General features: G+C 39.6%; 1 protein-coding gene across 3 annotated transcripts; it reads left to right on the top strand.

Moving 5' to 3' along the window:
- The first annotated feature begins 3,747 nt into the window (after positions 1-3,747).
- Positions 3,748-18,138, top strand: hnrpkl (heterogeneous nuclear ribonucleoprotein K, like). 3 transcript variants are annotated; one of them, XM_053618257.1, is made up of 17 exons: positions 3,749-3,974; positions 4,593-4,610; positions 5,087-5,200; positions 6,966-7,063; positions 7,336-7,392; positions 8,343-8,386; positions 9,567-9,639; positions 9,820-9,933; positions 11,270-11,398; positions 11,488-11,798; positions 12,016-12,063; positions 13,327-13,366; positions 13,842-13,860; positions 14,105-14,137; positions 14,224-14,291; positions 14,412-14,581; positions 17,260-18,138. In XM_053618257.1, the coding sequence occupies exons 3-17, from the start codon at positions 5,140-5,142 to the stop codon at positions 17,288-17,290; spliced, it is 1,296 nt and encodes a 431-aa protein (XP_053474232.1). In that variant the 5' UTR covers positions 3,749-3,974; positions 4,593-4,610; positions 5,087-5,139; the 3' UTR covers positions 17,291-18,138. The 3 variants fall into 3 exon arrangements, with proteins under 3 accessions (XP_053474233.1, XP_053474232.1, XP_053474231.1); XM_053618258.1 differs by lacking the exon at positions 4,593-4,610 and having other exon boundaries at positions 3,748-3,974; positions 13,333-13,366; XM_053618256.1 differs by lacking the exon at positions 4,593-4,610.
- The last annotated feature ends 2,985 nt before the right edge of the window (positions 18,139-21,123 follow it).

The raw sequence follows: 21,123 nt of genomic DNA, 5'->3' as shown, positions 1-21,123 counted from the left end.
TCCCAACAACAGGAAAAGAAGTTATGAATATAAAAAAAAAAGAAAGAAAATTCTCACATAGAGAATCAAGGTAGGAGACACTCTTAAAAACAAAGGTTCTTCAATGGTTCTTTACAGCACCATAAACCAGTCAAAGAACCTTTCTGTCAAGAGCCATTTTTCATTGTATAGGGTTCTTGAGTTTCGCTCTATGGTTCTTTGGTTTTCCATGATTCATTATAAGTTTTTAGAGTAGTGTATTAGTTCTTCAAGGTATCATCCCTTAACAGGTTAAAGTGAACCCTATAAGGTTCTTCATAGGCCTGGAAAAGGTTCTCGTGGCATCACTATTAAGAACCTTACTTTGGTTCCTTAAAGCAATAACTAAGGGTGTGGCACTGCCGTGAAGAACCATTCTTCTTTAAAGCACCAGTAAATAGATTACTCTCTAAAGAACTTGAGAGTAAAAGGTTCTTTGTGCAGCTTCAAAGGGTTCTAATGTGGCATCAGGCTGAAAAACCTTTTTTGGTTCTAATTGGAACCTTTATATTTAAGAACGTAGTTGACTGACTAGCATTTTGTTTCACTTTTATCCATATTAGGATCTATTCGGGCATTATTTTAACGTTTACTCATATACATATATGCATAGGTTTATGTACAATCATTTTCATATAGTGTTCGCTTAATAAAACGCAAATTGACTTTAGTGTAGATGCAGGTACATAGTTACCTCGAATATTGTTGAGGTCTTTAGAGTGTAATATTTAAATCTGTTATGAAATAGATCCTCAATATGAGATCTACAGAAGAAGGAATTTGAAGATCATGCATTTCCATGTCTTTTTTTTGATATGGTGTCTTTACAGATTGGTTTCAGTTCTTGTATTTTACATCAGGTATAGTTTTAGCTTAAAAAAAAAAAGCTAATGTTTTCTAAACAACATCAGCAAAAAATTAAATAAATAAAAATCAGGTCTGGAGGATCAATTTCAGAAAAACACACTGAACTGAAAAAATTAGGATTTTTTTTTCTTTTTTTTTCTTTTTTTTTTTTTTTACTGGTTTTTACCACAAGAGGGCGAGGGAGATTATTATAGTATTTCCTGGGTTTAGTCTGTCTGTAGTCAGAATAAAATTGATAAGTGTTCAGTTACTCAGCAACAAAATGGCGGTGTTGTTGATTTAACACCTATGTAAGGTTTAAGCAGTATACAAATGAACACTAAATGTCTGAAACAATGCTGAGAAGTTAAAAAAAGGAGGCAGGGAAACACATTATAAGCCATAAAACATGATCATAATTGATCAGATATGCAATGAAACAGGACCAAACCAGTTTGTTACACTGATATTGGACCACTATGAACCCTCTATGACACTTTTGTGGTGACATCCAGTCTTTTAAATACCAGCTATGTGACATTGTTATGTAAGGAATAAAAACATCAACAAAAACAAACAGACAAACAAACAAACAAACAAACAAACAAACCAATAGGACATGCTATTAAAGGAAAATAATCAGCGACAAGGTGGTGTGATGCAACCATATGCAAAGCACTGTTACTGAGTTACTGAGTTACTGTTACCACCCTGAAGTTGATTACTTTCTTATAACAGCATGTTCTGAAGTGTTTTATTCCTGTCTTAACACAGCAATCGCATTTTTCTATTGCATTAATAAACAACATATCTATTTATGGTTATGTTTAATGTTGTGGAACGCCCGTGAAAAACAAGTCAGTGTTTGTTATCACTTACTTTATAGCAGCAATAAACAGCCATTCCTTCACCAGCCTCTCTTGTACTTGTAATAAGTCTTTATTTATATAAGAGAAGTGCTGACGTCCTTCGTTGTGTATCTGATGAACTGCAGATTGCTAGAAACCAGATGTCCTCCTACAGTGCTGGAGGGTAAACAACAACATTTATGAAATTATATTGGCACTGGGATGGATCTGCACAGTACAGCAGCTCAGTCAGCTAATAAATAGCACAGTCCCTCTCAATACATAACATAACAGCCAGCTTTCTGTCTTCTATTATATTACATATTGTGTAGTCTGTGAATAATTTCGAAGCAATTGCTGTGTTGCTTGACAGGAGAGCTATAAACTATAAATTAATAGGTATGATTAGATTATACTAGACCAGATCAGTTTAGATTAGATACATGTTCATAAAGGTGCTCGTACAGGTTAAAGGCACAGTATGTCGGCTGATACCATGAGAAGATAAAATAGACCTTAAATGTAATATTTTATGATAGGTCTAGATCAAAATGATAGATATACGCACATATATAAAACAAGAGTGTAGCTAAGACCATCATGATTGTCTGAGTAATATCTGCCACTTTATAGAAATGATCAGCAGTTTCAAATCTTACTGACACAAAAATAAATGCAGAATTATATAACTATGACCACACATCCCCCCCCCATCCTTTTAAAATGTATTTATATACAGTCCCCTCTGAAACTATTGGAACAGCAAGTCCAATTCATATGGTACCATTTACTCACACAACAATCAGCCATAACATTAAAACCACTGAGAGGTGACATGAGTAACATTGATTGTCTTGTTACACTGGCACCTGTCAAGGGGTGGGATATATTAGGCAGCAAGTGAACATTCAGGTCTCAAAGTTGATGTGTTGGAAGCAGAAAAAATGGGCAAGTGTAAGGATCTGAGGGACTTTGACATGAGATAAAAAAGTGATGGCTGGATGACGAAATTAGAGCATTGCCAAAACGGCAGGTCTTGTGGGGTGTTCCCGGTATGCAGTGGTTAGTACCTACCAAAAGTGGTCCAAGGAAGGATAAACCACAGGGTCATGGGCGCCCAAGGCTCACTGATGCGTGTGGGGAGCGAAGGCTAGCCAGTCTGGTCCTGCCCCACAGAAGAGCTACTGTAGTACAAATTGCTGTTAAAGTTCATGCTGGCTCTGATAGAAAGGTGTCAGGACACACAGTGCATTGCAGCTTGCAGACCGGTGAGAGTGCATAGTCTGACTCCTGTCTACCACCGAAAGCATCTACCATGGGCACGTGAGCATCAGAACTGTAACATGGAGCAATGGAAGAAGATGGCCTGGTCTGATGAATGACATTTTCTTTTACATCATGTGGACGGCCGGGTGCGTGTGCGTCACTTAGCTGGGGAAGAGATGGCACCAGGATGCACTATGGGAAGAAGGCAAGCCGGTGAAGGCAGTGTGATGTTCTGGGCAATGGTCTGCTGGGAAACCTTGGGTCCTGGCATTCACGTGGATCTTACTTTGACATGTACCACCTACCTAAACATTGTTGCTCACCAAGTACACCCCTTCATGGTAACAGTATTCCCTAATGGCAGTGGCCTCCATCAGCCCTGCCACACTGCAAACATTGTTCAGGAATGGTTTAAGGAACATGACAAAGGGTTCAAGGTGTTGACTTGGCCTCCAAATAGCCCACGTCTTCTGGATTTAAAGGATCTGCTGCTAACATCTTTGTGCCAGACACCACAGCCCACCTTCAGCAGGTTTTGAGTTGTGAGGAGTCCATGCCTCGACGTATCAGAGCTGTTTTTGAGGCACAACTTGGGACCTACACAATATTAGGCAGGTGTTTTTAATGTAAAGGCTGATTCGTGTATATTTATGGAGAAACATAATGCTTGTGAATACTGTAATACGGAACCGCTTTCAGCGGTTGCTATGACGACAAGGCTACAGCCTGTACGGGCAATACAAATCAAGGAGGCGGGGCGATTTGTAGTGACGGACAGCCACCGAAACGAACGGTTCGTTTTTGATAACGTGCTTGAACGTTTATTTGACAGTTGATCTGTCCAATCAGGCTTGAAGACAGATTGGCACGAGCGTCTGTCTCGACCAATCATAGCTTAAGACAGACGCTCGTGTAAATATGCGATGAAATCTGGATTGAACGCGTAGCTCGGTTTCTTGGCCAAAATATCGGAGAGACGAGCGGCGCCGTTAGCAGGTTTGTACTCGGCGTTTCTGCTAAAACTCTCTATGTGTGTGTTTTTTATGTTTAAGAATTGATAATAAATTAGAAGCCCGCAGCAGCCGCGCAGTATGGAGTATGAGAAGCTAATGGCAGTCGGAGTGTAAGAGGAAGGAGGTGTCCGTCGACATTAATTAGCTAGCGTAAGGAAACGTGCAGCCTTTCCCTTTAGCTAGCATGTTAGCATGCTAAGCATGCCAATAAAATGGAGCGTTTGTGGGATCTTCCCCCCAGGCTTTGTAGCTAGCGTTAGCTAATTAACAACGTGACGTTTGGTTGTCAGGGCAACCGGACACCTGTTTCTCATTTACGCCTCTAACAGGATAAGCAATTTCCGTTATATTACATATTACAATGATGTTGCACATGGAGCTAACATGCTAACCCCGAGTGCAGGCTTTTCCGCAAGCCATTTTGTGATTTCTGCCTCCGCAGACGACACTTAAGCTTTTTTTTTTTTAAATTAAAACTCTGAATTAATTTCGCATACAAACAGCGGTGATGATATGAACTGGTTAATTTGATATGCTGTTTTATTATAATTATTATTATTATTATTATTTTAACTGTATGAATTTGAAACTATTTCCGTAGGGCTAATGCTGTTAGCAGGTGAGCAAAATGCTAATGCTAACCCTAATGTTAATACACACGCACCATTTTGAAGAACACTAGGCCTTGTTGCTCGGCTTCTATAGTCGGCTGTTGTTTTATTTTTATATATATATGTATATATAACACGTTTATTTTTTGTTCATAAGTGAGACAATGCGAGGTTTTTCATCTGAATGGAGCTGGCTGATGTTTTGTTTATTATATACTGAACTTATTTTGATTAAATTCAGTTCAGATAGACGTGAATGTTTTGCAGTATGTACATTCTGTAATCCTAAAATACGTGAGATCTGACACCCCCCTTTCTATCGAGCACTTACATTATTTGTGTTTTGTTCATCGTGTTATCTTTAGTCAACATGTCACACACAAACATGCAATACAATGCATGACTGGGTCAAAACACAGTCTGATACGGATCCTTATTTATGCTGATTGTGTGAATGAAATCTATCTTTCTTTCTTTCACACAGCGTTTTCCCACGGAGAGGAGAACCCTTTCCTATTTTCTCCTTGATAGAAGACAATGGAGACAGAAATCGAGCAGCAGGACGAAGAGACAACGTTCAGCAACACTGACACTAACGGTAAATATTTAGTTTTCAGGATGCCGTCGAATTGCGCTTCAGAGGGGTCGGAGTTCTTGTACGGGGCGAACAGTACGCCATAGATTTTGAGAAATTAACCCAAATTCAAGCTCGCATTTTCCCGACACGCGTTCAGGTGTGTCGAACATGAGTACAGTTAAAAGGTTTCGCTTACCACCGATATATACGTCACTGCGAAAGACCGTGCAAAACAGTCTCGCCAATTCGAGTAGTTTCCTGCAACAAAAAAAACAACAAAAAGCCCCAGCAAGATCAATCATGTTTTGGCCGCAAAAACTGCGAAAAAATCTCTGCGAAATCCTGTACAGACTGATTAGTTTTTATTCATATTTGCCCATTTTTCCAAAACAAAGTTATTAAAAGCTTAATGTGAGCGACTTGTTCCAATTGTACAAGGATTAAAGGGCGTGTGTGGTTGTTGGTGCAGACCAGACTGTTTGGAGGATGTGCACTTATTTGATCTATATTTACACTATATGGCCAGATGTTTGTGGACACCTGACCATCACATCCATATGTGGGTCTTCCCCAAACTTTTGAGGAGGCTCATGTTCCAGCATGACGATGTAGACACGTGCTGCATCCCAGTTCACCTAGCGTCCATCCTAAACAGAATTACATAAAACAGAGATTAGAATTACTGCGTCACAGATCGAAGTATGTCGAAAGGACCATCCCAAAGGTACCCGATGGTCTAGTATTTCCAGGTGAAATTTGTGGATCTGTGGACCCTTCCCCCCCCCCTTATATCACCCACGACTCCTTGCGCGAGGGACGAGGAGGAGTTTTGTGAGGGAATAGTATAAATTATATAAGGAATGATGAATGAAGAAAAGCCGAAATGCAGTGAGAAGTTTATTTACAGTGACTGTGTGTGTAACTAGGCAGCAACGTTCTTTTGTGTTATATGACGTGTCGGTATGTCCCAGTACTCGCATACTCTTTTAAATACACTCTTAACAGTATGTAATTTTTTTTCATCACCTCTCTTCACAAAAAAGGGTACATACTTTTAGTGCATAGTATAAGTAGGAGAATTGAGACGCAGCAGTGGTTTGCCAAAGTTGGAGTAGAAGAACTCGAGTGTCCTGCACCTCAACCCCACTTAGGATGAACTGGAAGGCCTGGTCGCCCAACATCAGTGCCTGTCATCACTAATGTTCTTGAATGATCACAAATCCCCACAGCCATGCTCCAAAATCTAGTAAAATTCCTTCCCAGGACAGGGGGACTAAATCTGGAATGGGTGTGATGGTAAGGTGTCCACAAACGTTTTTTTTCCCCTATTCCTAAGGAATTATACCAACACTGCTTAAACATGTGGACATGAATGTGATTGACAGCTGATATATTATACTGTGCAGAAGAATGGTATGGTAACTTGCCAGACTTAACAAAACTCCACCTTAAGATGATGTGAGATCAGATAATAAATAAATTCTTTATTCTAATATTTTGAGATACTGGATTTTTGATTTCCCTGAGCTGTTAGCTGTAATCATCGAGATTTAAACCAAAAAAACGCTTGAAATATTTCACTGTATGCGTAATGAACCTAGAATATATGAACATTCCACGTTTTAAATTAAATTACAGGGAGGAAAAATGAACTTTTCCACGTTGTTGTTATTATTATTATTATTATTATTATTATTATTATTTTTTAACATGTGCCTGTATAAATATTTCATAAACATGAACAGTGTTTGGAAATGAAATCTAGTTGACATTTCACTGTTAACAGGTAAACGCCCTGCTGAGGACATGGATGAGGAACAAACCTTCAAACGTTCTCGTAACACGGACGAGATGGTGGAGCTGAGAGTGCTGCTACAGAGCAAAGTGAGTCTTACTTTCGTGTAGACTTATTTGGGTATGGTTTAATTTTTTTTTTCCATCGATAAATGCCTTTTTAAAAAATGGATTAAAAATAGTAGGAGAAATCTTGCTCTTAATCAGTGTGACTATAGACACTATAGTTAAGAAACCTTGTAAAGCAGCATTAAAAAAAATCTTAATGGTATTTAATGAAAACACAATTTATAGCACTTTTATTTATTTAATTAATGTTTTTTTTTGTTGTTGTTTTTGGGGTTTTTTTCCTTCCCGCCCAGAATGCAGGTGCAGTGATCGGAAAAGGTGGCAAGAACATTAAAGCGCTCCGGACAGACGTGAGTATTATTAGCTTTTAGAAAGAGCAGTCGATAAATTTCAGTAAAAGCCGGGTGGGAGTTGCCTTCAGATCATCAGCGATCATGATTTCCGATTTATTTATTCATTTATTTATTTATTTTTGTTGCCCAACATTTTTTACTAATCATCTGGATTTGATCTCAAACGAAAGCACCAATTGATTCTACTTAAATCTTGTAACTTGATCCTAATAATAACGTAGTTAGATGTGTAAGGGTGCTAATCACTGCATGCTACTTGGCCCTAAACGGGAAATCTTGCTCTCCGTAGCTGGCATGTTGATGCGACGTGCACTATCTATAGGTTAGCTCATTTGAACAGACTCTCATGCTCTCTGAATGGAGCCTGATTGTGGGGTTTTGACATTTCAGTAATAAAGTACTCAATCTTAAGTTCTTCAGAGCATTCTGTCTCGCTGTCCCCGTTAGGGATGTCATGGCGCGCTATCCATTCTGTGCCAAAGCCCTAAAACAGATGTCTAGACTCTTGAGCTGACCAATAGTCTTAATTTCGTAATTAATTTCTGTATTAGTTTTGTATCTAAACTGTCTTCAGATCTGTCCAGAGCTGTTTCTTGTGCACTCGTTGCCAAGTCTCTTCAAAAAAAAAATTTTTTTTTAAACAATATAGTGAATATAGCCTTGTATTCAATTAAAATGTATTCCTTCTCCCCCTCTTCCCTCTCCTTTACTTTTTTTTTGTTTTGTTTTGTTTTTGGCCACCTTCCTCTGTTGCCCATGTTCTGGATCGACATGTCCCTCCTGCGTTGCCCACCTTGACGTTGGCCCAACCTCCGCCCCTGAACGCCCGCCCGCCCACCTGACACCCCGGTTGGCCCCATAATCGTGCCCCTCCCTAAATGGGCACCTTACTTGACAACATGTGATTGAATGCCCTTGCCCAATGCCAACCTCCACGACCAATGCAGTACAATGCCAGTGTATCAGTCCCAGACAGCAGTGGCCCAGAGCGGTATGTCCCACCAGTTATTGCCTCACTGCCTGATTAGAACAGAGAACACATGTCTTTGATAACCTTCTGTTTCATATTAACATTTTTATACACATAGTATCGCCCCTTTTTAAGAAACATGTATTTGTACAATTTGGTTTTTTATGTCTTTTCCCCTTCCCCCCAACACCCCATTCAGTATTTATTTGGGACCTTTTTTTTTTTTTTTTCTTTCTTTCTTTTCTTTTTTTCTGAGATGTTTATGAAGTTGGTATTATGACACAAAACACAGGGAGAACTTTACCTACTTAGTTTGAATGGAAGGAACACTGCTTGAAGTGATGAGATATCTTTGGTGTTGTTGCTACTGTTGCTGTTCCTTGCTCTTGTATTGATTATTAATTGTTTAAAAAAAAAAAACCAAACAAACACACATCTCATCTGTCTCTTTGTTGCCAACCATTTCACTGTTCTCAGCATCACCGTCTATGACTGCTGCTGACTCACTTCCCTGTTCTGTCTTCTTCACTGTTGTCTTGTCTTTGATTTCTCCTGTACTGCAGCTCTTCCCTGGTTTTCGTTTTTTTTTTTTTTTCTTTTTTTCCTCTCTTTCTCCTCCCCCCTCTCAGGCCAGACAACAGGTCTCTCCTTTGTCGCCTTGCTCCAGCTCTACACATCACCTTGTGGTCTCCACTTGCGGTTTCTCCTTTTATTTTTGCTTTTGCATTTCATTTTGGGCTGACTTTTTAAAAATTTTTTTAGAAATCTCTCAAATATTATATTCAATAACTCTCACTCATCTTTCCCGGTGTATCATAACAAAGAGGCTCATTAGTTTCTTCCCCCCTTGCTTCTCTCAATATCCTCTCAGTGGTGGGGTGTATAAAACAAGTAGCTTTCTCTCATGGCCTGTTGAACATCTTCAGGGTTGATGTTTGTTGAATGTGCAAGGGTCAAATGCATGTCAGTGACTCGTATTTCAGTCCATTGTGGGAGACCTAAACATGTGTTCAGGGGTTTTTTGTTTGTTGTTTTTTTTGGTTCGAATTTTTTTGTTTTTCAAAGCTCAGCTCTGTTTAAAAAATAAAAAAAAATTATCATTATTTTTATTATTATTATAATGTTGAAGTGAATCCAAATGTAAAGTTCAGTGTCTTTGTTTTTGCTCTTGTCTTTCTATGCTTTTGTTTGCCCGGTGCAGCATCCTGAGCGTGAGTGCAGATATTGAGACAATCGGAGACATTCTTCTGAAGATCATCCCTACTCTTGAGGAGGTAAGGTCTGAGCTTGGAAGATACATGGAGACCGTAGAGATTCAGATTGCATGTGTTAATAACGCATATATTACAGATGTTGGATAAAAAGTAAGGTCAGGATTACAAGCTTAGGCACACATGCATGCTGGTTATTTTTCAAGTTTGTTTTTTTTTTGAGACACACCTTCTGTTTGGCAGTACCAGCACTACAATGGTATAGACTTTGACTGCGAGCTGCGCCTGCTGATTCATCAGAGTTTGGCAGGAGGCATTATTGGCGTCAAAGGGACCAAGATTAAAGAACTGAGAGAGGTAAGCTGTGCAGGTTTTTAAAGGAAACCCCTTTTATGTTTAATCTGAACATTTCTGAAGGTTCAGTTGCTTACAAAGGTCCAGATAAACAATTAGCATGACTGAATGGTGACAAGTGTTACCTTTTAACGCTTAACCATTAATGATCAGTGTGTGGCCAAGAATATGCCTCAGATAGTCGCATCTGATGTGGTCCAATTAAAGTGTTTTTTCATACATTGAACGCTGTAGTAGAGGATTCACCCCCCCCCCCCCCCCAAAAAAAAACACTCTGCTAAAATCCGTCCCTTCAGGATATTGCCACAATATTTGGAGGAGCTTGCAATTTTTCAAAATTACTGCAGATTTTGGCCAGTACGCGTCACGTGACGTCATCACAATGCACATTCAGCCTTCTTCGATTTACGTGAGTCGAGCATGAGTACAGCTAAAAGGTCTCATTTACCAACAAACATCACTGTGACAGATCGTGCAAAACAAATTCGTGCAGCTGCATTTTCCACAATGAACTCCACAAACCGCATCGCAAAAAAAAAAAAAAGCCTGCAGCAAAATCCAGCGCTTTTGGCCACAACAAACACAAAAAACCTCTGCGAACACTGCAATTTAAATTATGAGCACATTAAAGTGTTTTTCCACCTTGGATGCATGTAAATCTATTGAATGAGACGTTTAAAACATTAGGCCTGTTTCAAAACCACAATAGGTGCACTTTAAATAGTTTATTACTGATTTAAATGATTTGATTTGAGCCTGCTGTATTTCTGGTAATGTTTAAAGGACTAACAGCAAACGAAATTTCTAAATGGGGATGGGGAACAAAAATCACAACATCCAGTACTCAATACTTGCAGAAATTGGAAATGCTGAATAAAATGGATTTTGTTTAGCAATAGTCCAAACTACAAAGGTTATGTAAAGTAACCTCTCAGTGTAACATGAGGAAAAATTCTTTCTTGCCAAAATAACACCAGTGTGTTTAATGCTTGATAATGCTTTTTAGGTGTATTGTACACTGTCCTAGACTGGTAGCTGTAGTGTGAAAGTGCGACATGTAGATAATGTGCTAGGAATTGGCAACAACTAATTTGGAGGTAAATTTAGGTTGAAAACAGAAAACATTTCCTAGGTGTGCACAACCGTTACAAAACACTTGATACTATAACAGTGTGGAAAAAATCGAACTATATGGCATTAATTTGGATTCCGGCATCATGCTACACTGTCATACAATATAACCGTCGATAAAAATCAATACAAGTAGCTCTGATTTGATTTGATATTACCTCTTGTTTTTTTTGTTTTGTTTTTTACTCTTCGCTACCTTGTGTCTCAGAATACCCAGACGACCATTAAACTCTTCCAAGAGTGCTGCCCTCATTCGACAGACCGTGTGGTTTTAGTGGGAGGAAAACCTCAGCGAGTGGTGGAGTGCATTAAGGTCATCCTAGAATTGACGTCAGAGGTAGAGTTGCATGTTCCCATTGATTTGATTTTGTAATCTGATGCAAGTTGGAAATCAGACCTTCACGATCTCGCTTCCGTCCTGCTTAGGCTCCTATTAAAGGCCGTGCTCAGCCCTACGACCCAAATTTCTACGACGAGACCTACGACTACGGCGGCTTCACCATGATGTTTGAGGAGAGAGGGCGGCGGCCCATGGGAGGGTTCCCAATGCGCGGGCGCGGCAGTTTCGATCGTATGCCCCCCAGCCGTGGCGGACGCCCCATGCCCCCCTCTAGGCGCGACTATGATGATATGAGTCCCCGCCGTGGACCACTTCCACCTCCGTTAGGGAGGGGGGGCCGAGGCGGGAGCCGGGCCCGAAATCTGCCTCTCCCTCCTCCACCTCCTCCCAGAGGAGGGTAAATAAAATCACCCTCATTCTTTAAACCAAAACATTGTTTATTATGAACTTTATTTAGAACTTGTTTCCTCCTCAGCCTGAATATTGTGTGGGGTTTTTTTGTTTTTGTTTTTGTTTTTTTTAAAAAGGTGCATTTAATGAGGCATCCAGCTGTTGCTCCATTTGTTGTCTTGTTTTTGTTTTTGCCCTGCTTTGACAGTTTTATTGTTTTGCAGAGGCGACCGGTTTTCCCACCATCACGGCAATATAGACGACAGACCGAGGTGAGTTATTTTGTGGATGACAAAGCTGTAATTGCTGTGAATTGGTGGCTATTTTTATTCCTTCCAAACTAGTTTGTAACCGGTCATAAAGATTTGTATTCACAAAAAAGGCTTAAAGCTAAAGGTGACTCCTAAATGTACAATTTAAGAAACGTCTATTAGTATTTTGGTACTAAAAGCAGCACCTAAACCTGTGGTGCTTAGTCCAAAGGTTATCAAGAATGAATCGCAAACTATCCCAGCAATTCTAAAATGGCTGCTCAGTTAGCACCGCAGATCAGCTGGCAACGTTCGGTTATATACCGTACTCGCGTCATGTATTGTGCAGCACCTGCACCTCATGCCACAGGTTGTTTATTTTATTTTAGAAATTCACCAACTGCAATGCTGTTTACTCTGAGGTGCAGTCAGCTAATTAAGAAGGCTGTTTAAATCGGTCTTGAAGTAACTCTAATTTACTTGAATTAAATAATATTCTTTAATTAATTTGTGATGTGCCACACACACAAGCTGCCAATGATTATATTCGGTCATGTTTTACAAATGGGCATGTTTTTTCAGGTGCTACTGTTTGACTGTATCTTGTGGTGGTGGTGTATGTGGTACACATGCTCCTCACACACTCACTCATTCACTGCCGGTCAAAAGTTTGTGGACACTCGACTGAAACGTTTCTCATGATCTTAAGAACCTTTTGATCTGAAGGTGTAGGATTAACTGTTTGAAATCGGTGTTGTAGACAAAGATATAATCGTGCCGACGTGTTTGTTTCTTTCATTAGAAAACTAATTTTATTTACAAAATTATTTTTTATCTTTTTTTTTAAACGGACGACTTGGAGTGAAATATTCTGTAAAGCAGCCGATAAGTGTCCAGCGTAGATGTGATTAACTTTAATACTGTTTAAAAAGCATCTCAGGGAAATTCCTTGAGAAAACGCCAAGAATACATTTCTGGAAATTCTCTGCAAAAAGGGTGTCTACTTTGAAGATGCTAAAATACTAAATTATTTTTGATTTATTTCAAATTTTTGATCTCCCCATAATTCCCATCGTTCTGTTTGTGTTACTCCAGAGTTTTGATGACTTTATTATAATAAAATGTGGCGGGGGGGGGAATAAAAATTAAAGAATGAGTGTGTCTAAACTTTTGACTGGTAGTGTATATCTACACAGATGAATTCAGTCTGTTATGTACCACCTGAGTAGATGTGCTTTCCAATTTTTAGCAAGCCAGTTCTAATCATTTACCGTTTGCTCCAAGTGACAGAAGAGGAAGACCTGTAGATCGCTACGAAAGCATGGTAAGCTCCCGCCTGTAAAAGCGCCGTCACACACGACGGTTTTCACGTGTTTATATGTCTCTGAAAGCTGTGCAGTTGGGGGTGGGGGGGGGGGGGGTCTGGCTCTGGAGAGGAAGGGCCAGTTTTGGAAAACGAGCAGAGCTACTTGTTCTGTCTCTATGAAATGACAGGGTAATGGATGCATATGCTGTGAACTGCTTTGACCTGCTGTTGCTAGGCAATGGATTTTTTTGAATTGCTTGTTGCCTTGGTAACTAAGGAGCAGATAGATATGTAGGTAAAAGCCATCACACTCACCAGTGAACTCGGGGCAAAGCTGGAAGCTTTGTCAAGCGCTTTAATTAGTTTGTCATTTGTTTTAATATGTATGTGCACGTGTATCTTTTGATGCATATAGGTTGGATTAACTCACTCTCTCTCTCTCACTCTCTCTCTCTTTCTCTCTCTCTCTCTCTCGCTCTCTCTAATTGAATAGAGTGGAGTAGGTGGATATGGTGAGTGTTGTTCAGCTTTACTCCTATAAGCTCTCTCTCTCTCTCTCGCGCGATCACTCTTTCTCCCACACACACACACACTCAAGGTTACCCCTAATCAAACATGTCAGAATACAGCTCTCAGTAGCTGTAGTGTTTCCTCGCTTTCTGTTACTCACATCTTTCTCTTGTACCTCTAATATCGTGATAATCTTTTTTTTTTTTATTCCCTTTTTATTTTCTTTCCCTTTTCTGATATCTGAAGACAATAACTCTTCTTGGGAACCCTTCCAATCTGGTAAGTGTCCATCATATTTTTATGTGCAGACTCTGCATGAATAAAATGTAGGCACGAATTAATGAATTGTTAATCCGTTTCTGCAGGTGGACGAGGTTCCTACGGCGACATCGGTGGTCCTGTCATCACAACACAAGTGACTATACCCAAAGACGTGAGTGCGCTTTAACCCTGACTTTGTTTGTCTATTTATTTATTTATTTATTTATTTATTATGCGCTCATACAGCCTTACTCACGTGCACACGGCTTAAACAACCCTTGTACTATGTTAGCTGGCCGGCTCCATCATCGGGAAAGGCGGACAGCGTATTAAGCAGATCCGTCACGAGTCCGGAGCCTCCATCAAAATCGACGAGCCTCTAGAGGGTTCCGAGGATCGTATCATCACCATCACAGGAACGCAGGACCAGATTCAGAACGCGCAGTATCTACTGCAGAACAGGCAAGTGCACGATCAAACAGCTAGACTTCAGGCCTGACAGCAGGCTTTTCTCACACACACACACACACCGCCACGATCTGCTTCTTAATCTTTTCTGTGCGTATATAAAGACACCTTTGACTCTTACTTTCTTTTTTTATCACTGGCAAAGTAACCTCATGCTTCTAGTACTACCCAAGTTCCTGTCTTTTCCTTCTCTGCAGTCGTATTTTAATTAACCTTTACCTTTAAATATATGAGCAGTTTGGGTTTTTTTTTTTTTTGCATGATGTAATTGAGTACTCGGACACAGATTGATTTCCCTGTGTTTTAAAATATAGCTTGTAATGATTTTGCCTCACAAACGTAATAACCGCATCGTAAAAAGTTTTAGGCGAAGTGGCAAAACATTGTAAAAAATTAACAAATTTGCAGTTTAACAATCAATAGAAATGTAGTATTTCACTGCGTTACAATATTATTGAGGTTGTAGGGTTACTCCAACATAGAAGACAGAAGGTGAACATTTAGCACTGAAAATCATGAAGAGCTAAGAAACCTTCATCATAAAGTTGAAGGAAAAACCCACCTGAAACGTTATCCATGTAAACATCTAACGTCTTGGAGTTCGAGTTAGACCGAGTCGACGTAAATGATTGATTCTGTAAAGTGTGTTACTAATCGATTACATATCGAGTAATGGAGTAGTTTTCCATTTGTATAAACTTGTATACATACACCTACCTTGACAAGCATGTACATTTTATAAAGAGTATTACCTTAGTGATAGGAATATTATAATGAATACATTCTTGTTAGCATTTTACTTCAGTTGCCCCGATCATGCAGCTTATTTCTAATCATAAACTGTGGTTGAACATGTGACCTGTAACGAGCTACTAATTTGTTATGAAAGTGTGGTCTAACCTGTTTCTACTTTGATACTTAACTGCAAATGCTATTCTCTATCTCTCTCTCTCTCTCCATCTCCCTTCTTTTTTTTTTCTCTCCTTTCCTTGGGGGAATTGTGGTATCCGGATTATTTGAAACAGAAATCCAAACAAAAAGTGACCGAGAGCTGCGGTACTCGGAGCCCAGGAGAGTGCGATAAAGCTGGCCTGCTTCTGTGTGGAAGACTTGTGATTTTGTTGTTGTTAGTTAGATGAAGTGACAACAAATCACGGTCTGCCCTACAGCACAGGCTCATCTGCCCTCCACCCCCACTTTTCCTGTTTCTCTCACCCTGCCCTAACTTTCACATGTCTGTTTCATTCTGAGCAACTTCTAACGCGTGTCTGTGTGTGCGTGTTTATTATATGCCTCCAGTTGCCTTTTTATTATTTATTTAAAAAAAAAAAAACTACCACAATCACATGACATGACTGTATAACTCCTTATATACAAGCTCAGCTCTGTTACTCTATCTGTGATGTGATTTGTAATTAATAATAATACGACGCGGCATGCTGTTACAGGGGAAATAATCCGTGACTGAGGGGTGCGATATGGAGTTGCTGTTACCACCCTGAAGAGGATTATTTTCCAATAACAGCACTCTGAACTCTTTCATTCCTTTTATACCACACCTCAGCAATTCGTCAATGCTAACAACTTTTTATTTATTGTAGAACGACACGTCATACTTTCACCTTCTTGTAGTTATGTTTAATGCTAATGCTTCATTTAATATATGCTGTTCCTGTGAATTTCCCTCTGGGATTTATAAATGATCGCTCTATCTCGCTATCTAAGAATGTCCATGAAAGATATAAAAAATGTAATATGAGAGAATTTCACCTAGTCACTTCCAAAAATCAATACTAATAAATATCTTACAGAAAGCTTATTGATAATTAGGCAGACTTTCTTTTCCGTTTTCGAACGAGTACGCTAATATTAAAACGGTGCAGTGGTATGAAATATTTTTAACACTGTTCTGATGACTTATGGCCCAAAATGTAAGAGGTCTGGTTAATGTTGTCCCTGTTGTATATCCAGTAGAAATACTTGCGAAAGGCCTTTCATTTGTTCACCATGAGAATATAATGAATTGGTAACGTTTATGGACGTGATGGTGAGGAAATGTTCCCACCGGTTATGAATATCCGTGCAGCCGTGCGCAGTTCGCTTTCGAATTACCTGCAGTTGCTTGAGTGGTGGGATGATTATTATTCCCATTCTTATTCTTAATGGAAAAACAACACCAAATCCAAAATATTGCCAAATAGGCACTTTTACATTTCGCTTTGAAACCACATCTTCCACCATTGTCTGGTCAGTCAGCTCGCCTTACGCTGGTTACGTGATGAATGAAATCTGATCCGTGCTGCGACTCTGACTCGTTCGGATCGCGCTGAATCGAGCAGTTCAAGTTTTTAATCGTAGCGTCCGTTCTCTAACTGAACTAAATGATTTTTATTACGATTAAAAAAAGCCAAACAACAGTGGGGGTGGTGAAGTGATGTAATCGGCGTGCGGCCCGAACACCGTGTAACACCGGGAACACCCGACTATCGCGGCAGGCCTAGTAGCCTTTATATATTAGCCAGGTTGTGAATAATCTGTGTAATAATAAAATATATTAATTCTAGTGTTTCACAGACTACATATCAACTTAGCGTCCAGATCGTAATTATCCATGAGTGCAGTTTAATAAAAATACTTGGTTATTGTCTGAACTGTGTGTGGTTCTCTTCCAGCGTGAAGCAGTACTCTGGTCGGTTCTTCTAGAGGACAGCAAGCAAAGACATACCGCCCTACGTGTTTTCCTTCAGCTTCTTTTCAGAGTCTACATTCCTCCGCCTCTTCGGTAGATGTGTCCCCTGCTGCTCTCCTAACACCTTAAAGAAAAGTTTTTTAGGGGTGGAAGAACGATCTCTAGAACTAGCAGAATGAGTGGATCTTGATTCTTTTTCCTTCTCTTCCCCTGCACTTCGGATGCGTTGATTTTTCTCCGTTTTTGGGATTCTCATAACGTTCTGTGATTTTTAGCAGAGCCGTGTAATCTCCACATTTAGCCTGAGCAGAGCCGCATGCCTGGTTTGTCTAACAATTCAGAATGTAATAATCTTCGCTAATCCTTTTTGTGTTTTATTTCCCTTCTGCCATTTTTGTCATTTCTTTCAAAAAAAAAAAAAAAGAAAGTTGAAATGTCAAAATGTAAATGTCCAGCTGAGTTTTAAAATCTTAGCGTCTTTTATTTAATGAGCTGCAATGAATGTTTTTGGGGGGAGGGGGAAGGAGGGAGGAGGGGGATGAATATGAAGTTGAAATGCAGAGATGACTATTTTTTTCCTGTTCTGATTGGCTATGGACTGACTGTAGTCTCACTATCATGATTCATTTAATCTGATCAATGCTTGTTTTGTACGTCTGTTTCTACGCTTTTTTAACAGTTTAGATTGGGTGTCTTCAAAAACCCTGATCAGTTAGTGGGGTTAAAATAAAACACCTTTGTGTAAAGGTCTCCTGGTGGTCTCATCCCCCCCCAATCCCTGTTTTCCGGTGTCTGTGTAGAATGTGCTGTGAGTCTGAGTAATAAAGTCTGTGCCACTTTTTATTAAAAATGCATTCCCATCTTTTCTCTCTGCTGTTGATTGACTTCACCAATATGCCTGTTAAAAGTGAAGGTATTAAGATGGTCCTTTTTTTTTTAAATTATACTCACCCTAGCTGGGGTATGGAAGTCTGGCCTGAGTATTGCTTCCACTGACCTGAATATTTCTAGGTTAAATGTGGAAGTGGTTTTTCTTTTAGTACCACTCCTCTTGTGAAAGTGAAACAAAATTAAGGAAGGAGTGAGTGACAGATAGCTATTTTAATGTGGAAAAACGCCTAACCTGCAGGTGTTTGGTTAGAGTTAAATTCCTGCTCTCATTTGGATGACAATGTGTATTATATTAACATGTTAATAACTTAAAAAAAATAAATAAATAAAAGCAATTTAGGCCCATCATGCTCCATGTAACTCGGTGAACAGGTTCAAGAGAAAGTTTCTGATATCTGCACTGAAATGATGCCACAGTTGATGTGTGATGGTTTTCAACATTTTTACATTAGCTTGTGAACTATAGTACACAAGCACTGGCTGTGATTTGTGACATGAGAACAATGTGCTACACTGAAAAGCAAAACCATCAGTACGCGGTCGTTGTTGCGTTGCTCTATATCTATATTATTAAATAATGAAACGCTGACTTCATGGCATACATGAATTAAATTTCCCATTGCAATGCATTTCACTTTCATCAGTGCATTGCAGTAGTGCCACACTGAAAAGCAATCACTGTCCAATCACCATGATCAGCACTCTCGTATGTGGCTCAATCAGAGAATGGATGAAGGGCCTAAAAGCATCGTTTTCAAAGAGGCCTTACAGTCCATATAAAGTAACACCCTTTATAGGCTCATTTTTTTTGTTTTTTTAATTCTTAACCCTGAATCCTTAATCAAGCTTTTTAGGAATTATTAGCTAAAACAACTTAATATGACCTAAATACTTAATAATACATAGCTACAAGCCATGCCTTCAAATTGCTTAGATTTACCTGTTCACCTGTCAGGGGCTACAAAATTTCAAGTGGCACCCCACGTGTTAGTGGGTTCTTGTATTTTTGAGGTCCTGCTAGATCTGGATTCATGCCATTTTCCTTCCTTTTACCAATCTCACACACCCACAAGCTACTGACTAAGAGCACCCTCTTGTGGAGAATCTCCAGCCTGCTAAACATTAAACATGAGCAAGTCAATGAAGTTCTTTACATCTAAACAGTTGTGGGGATATTCCTTCATGTGTATAATACAGATTGATCAGAGTTCCTTCATGTACACATGATTAAGGTCATAGCTCTCATGTCTCTTAGGAAGAATTGTTCTTTAGTAGTTCTTTGTATCATTAAGGGTTCTTTCTTCATAGTACATTAAGGCAAATCTGTTTAACCTAAACTCAGGGATGTACATTAGACCGTTAGATGATCCACAAAGAGACAAAACTGATAAATGAAGGTTTTTTTTTTTTTTTTTTTTTTTAAGATAAAACCTTTTCTGTAAGAGTTTACCTTTTTGTACACTCTTAGGACCTTCCCTTATCTTTTGTAGCTACAATATGCATCTCTCACCTGATAATGTGCATATACTTAACCTTTAAAAAAGACTTAAAGCATACTACAGTGCTGTAAAAAAAGTATTTGCCCCATCCTGATTTCTTCAGTTTTTGTGTATGTCTCATACCAAATAGTTTCAGAAATTAAATCAAAATCTAAGATAAAACAAAGGCAATCTGAGTAAACACAAAATACAGTTTTTAACTGATACTGTTATTTATTAAAGCAAAAAAGTTACACAATACCAACTGGGCCTGTGTGAAAATGTATTTTCCCCTGTAATTACTAATTCCCCAAATCTATGAAACTGCATTCATAACTACTGCATTGATCTGTTCAATCAAATCAACACTTAAACAGAATTTTTTCAGCAGTATGAAGTTGGTTAAAAGGTCTTACGCAGTAACACACTATGCCAAAGTTGAAAGAAATTCCATAAATGATGAGAAAGAAGGTGATTGAAATACATCAGTCTGGGAAGGGTTACAAATATATTTCAAAGGTTCTGGGACTCCAAAGTGAGACCACTGTGAGAGCCATTATCTCCCAATGGAAAAACTCCGTACAGCACAGTAGTGAACCTTCCCAGAGGTGGCTGACCTTCCAAAATTCCTCCAAGAGCACAGCAACGACTCATCCAGCAAGTCACAAAAGAGCCAAGGACAACATCAAAGGAACTGCCGGCTTCTCTTGCATCAATAAAGGTCACTGTTCATGACTCCACTATCAGAAAGACACTGGACAAAAATGGCATCTATTGAAGGGTGGCCAGACAAAAACCACTGTGTGGTGTGATGCTCTAGGCAATGTTCTGCTGGGAAAACTTGAGTCCTGGCATTCATGTGGATGTTACTTTGACATGTACCACCTACCTAAACATTGTTGCAGACCGAGTACACCCCTTCATGGCAACGGTGTTCCCTAATGACAGTGGCCTCTTTCAGCAGGATAATGCACCCTGCCACACTGCAAAAATTGTTCAGGAACGGTTTAAGGAACATGACAAAGAGTACAATGTGTTGACTCGGCCTCCAAATTCCCCAGATCTCAATTCGATCGAGCGTCTGTGGGATGTCCTGGACAGACAAGTCCGATCCATGGAGACCCCACCTCACAACTTACAGGACTTAAAGGATCTGCTGCTAACGTCTCAGTGCCAGATACCGCAGCACACCTACAGAGGTCCTTTGGAGTCCATGCCTCGACGGGTCAAAGCTATAGATTATTTAGCAGATGATTTTTTAATGTTATCAGTGTATATATTGATATGATGGTCATGTGAGGGCACAGAGTGGCTTAGTAGTTAGCACGTTCACCTCACACCTTCAGGGTCGGGGGTTCGATCCAGGCCGCTGCCCTGTGTTTGCACGTTCTCAGTTTGCATGTTCTCCCTATGCTGCATGGGTTTCCTCCGGTTTTCTCACCCAGTCTAAACACATGCCTGGTAGGCTGATTGGCAGG

Source organism: Ictalurus furcatus, chromosome 28 (genome assembly GCF_023375685.1).
Source record: "Ictalurus furcatus strain D&B chromosome 28, Billie_1.0, whole genome shotgun sequence".
Classification (NCBI taxonomy): Eukaryota; Metazoa; Chordata; class Actinopteri; order Siluriformes; family Ictaluridae; genus Ictalurus; species Ictalurus furcatus.
Note: the sequence above shows the minus strand (reverse complement) of the source record. Positions and strands in the feature narration are given on the sequence as shown.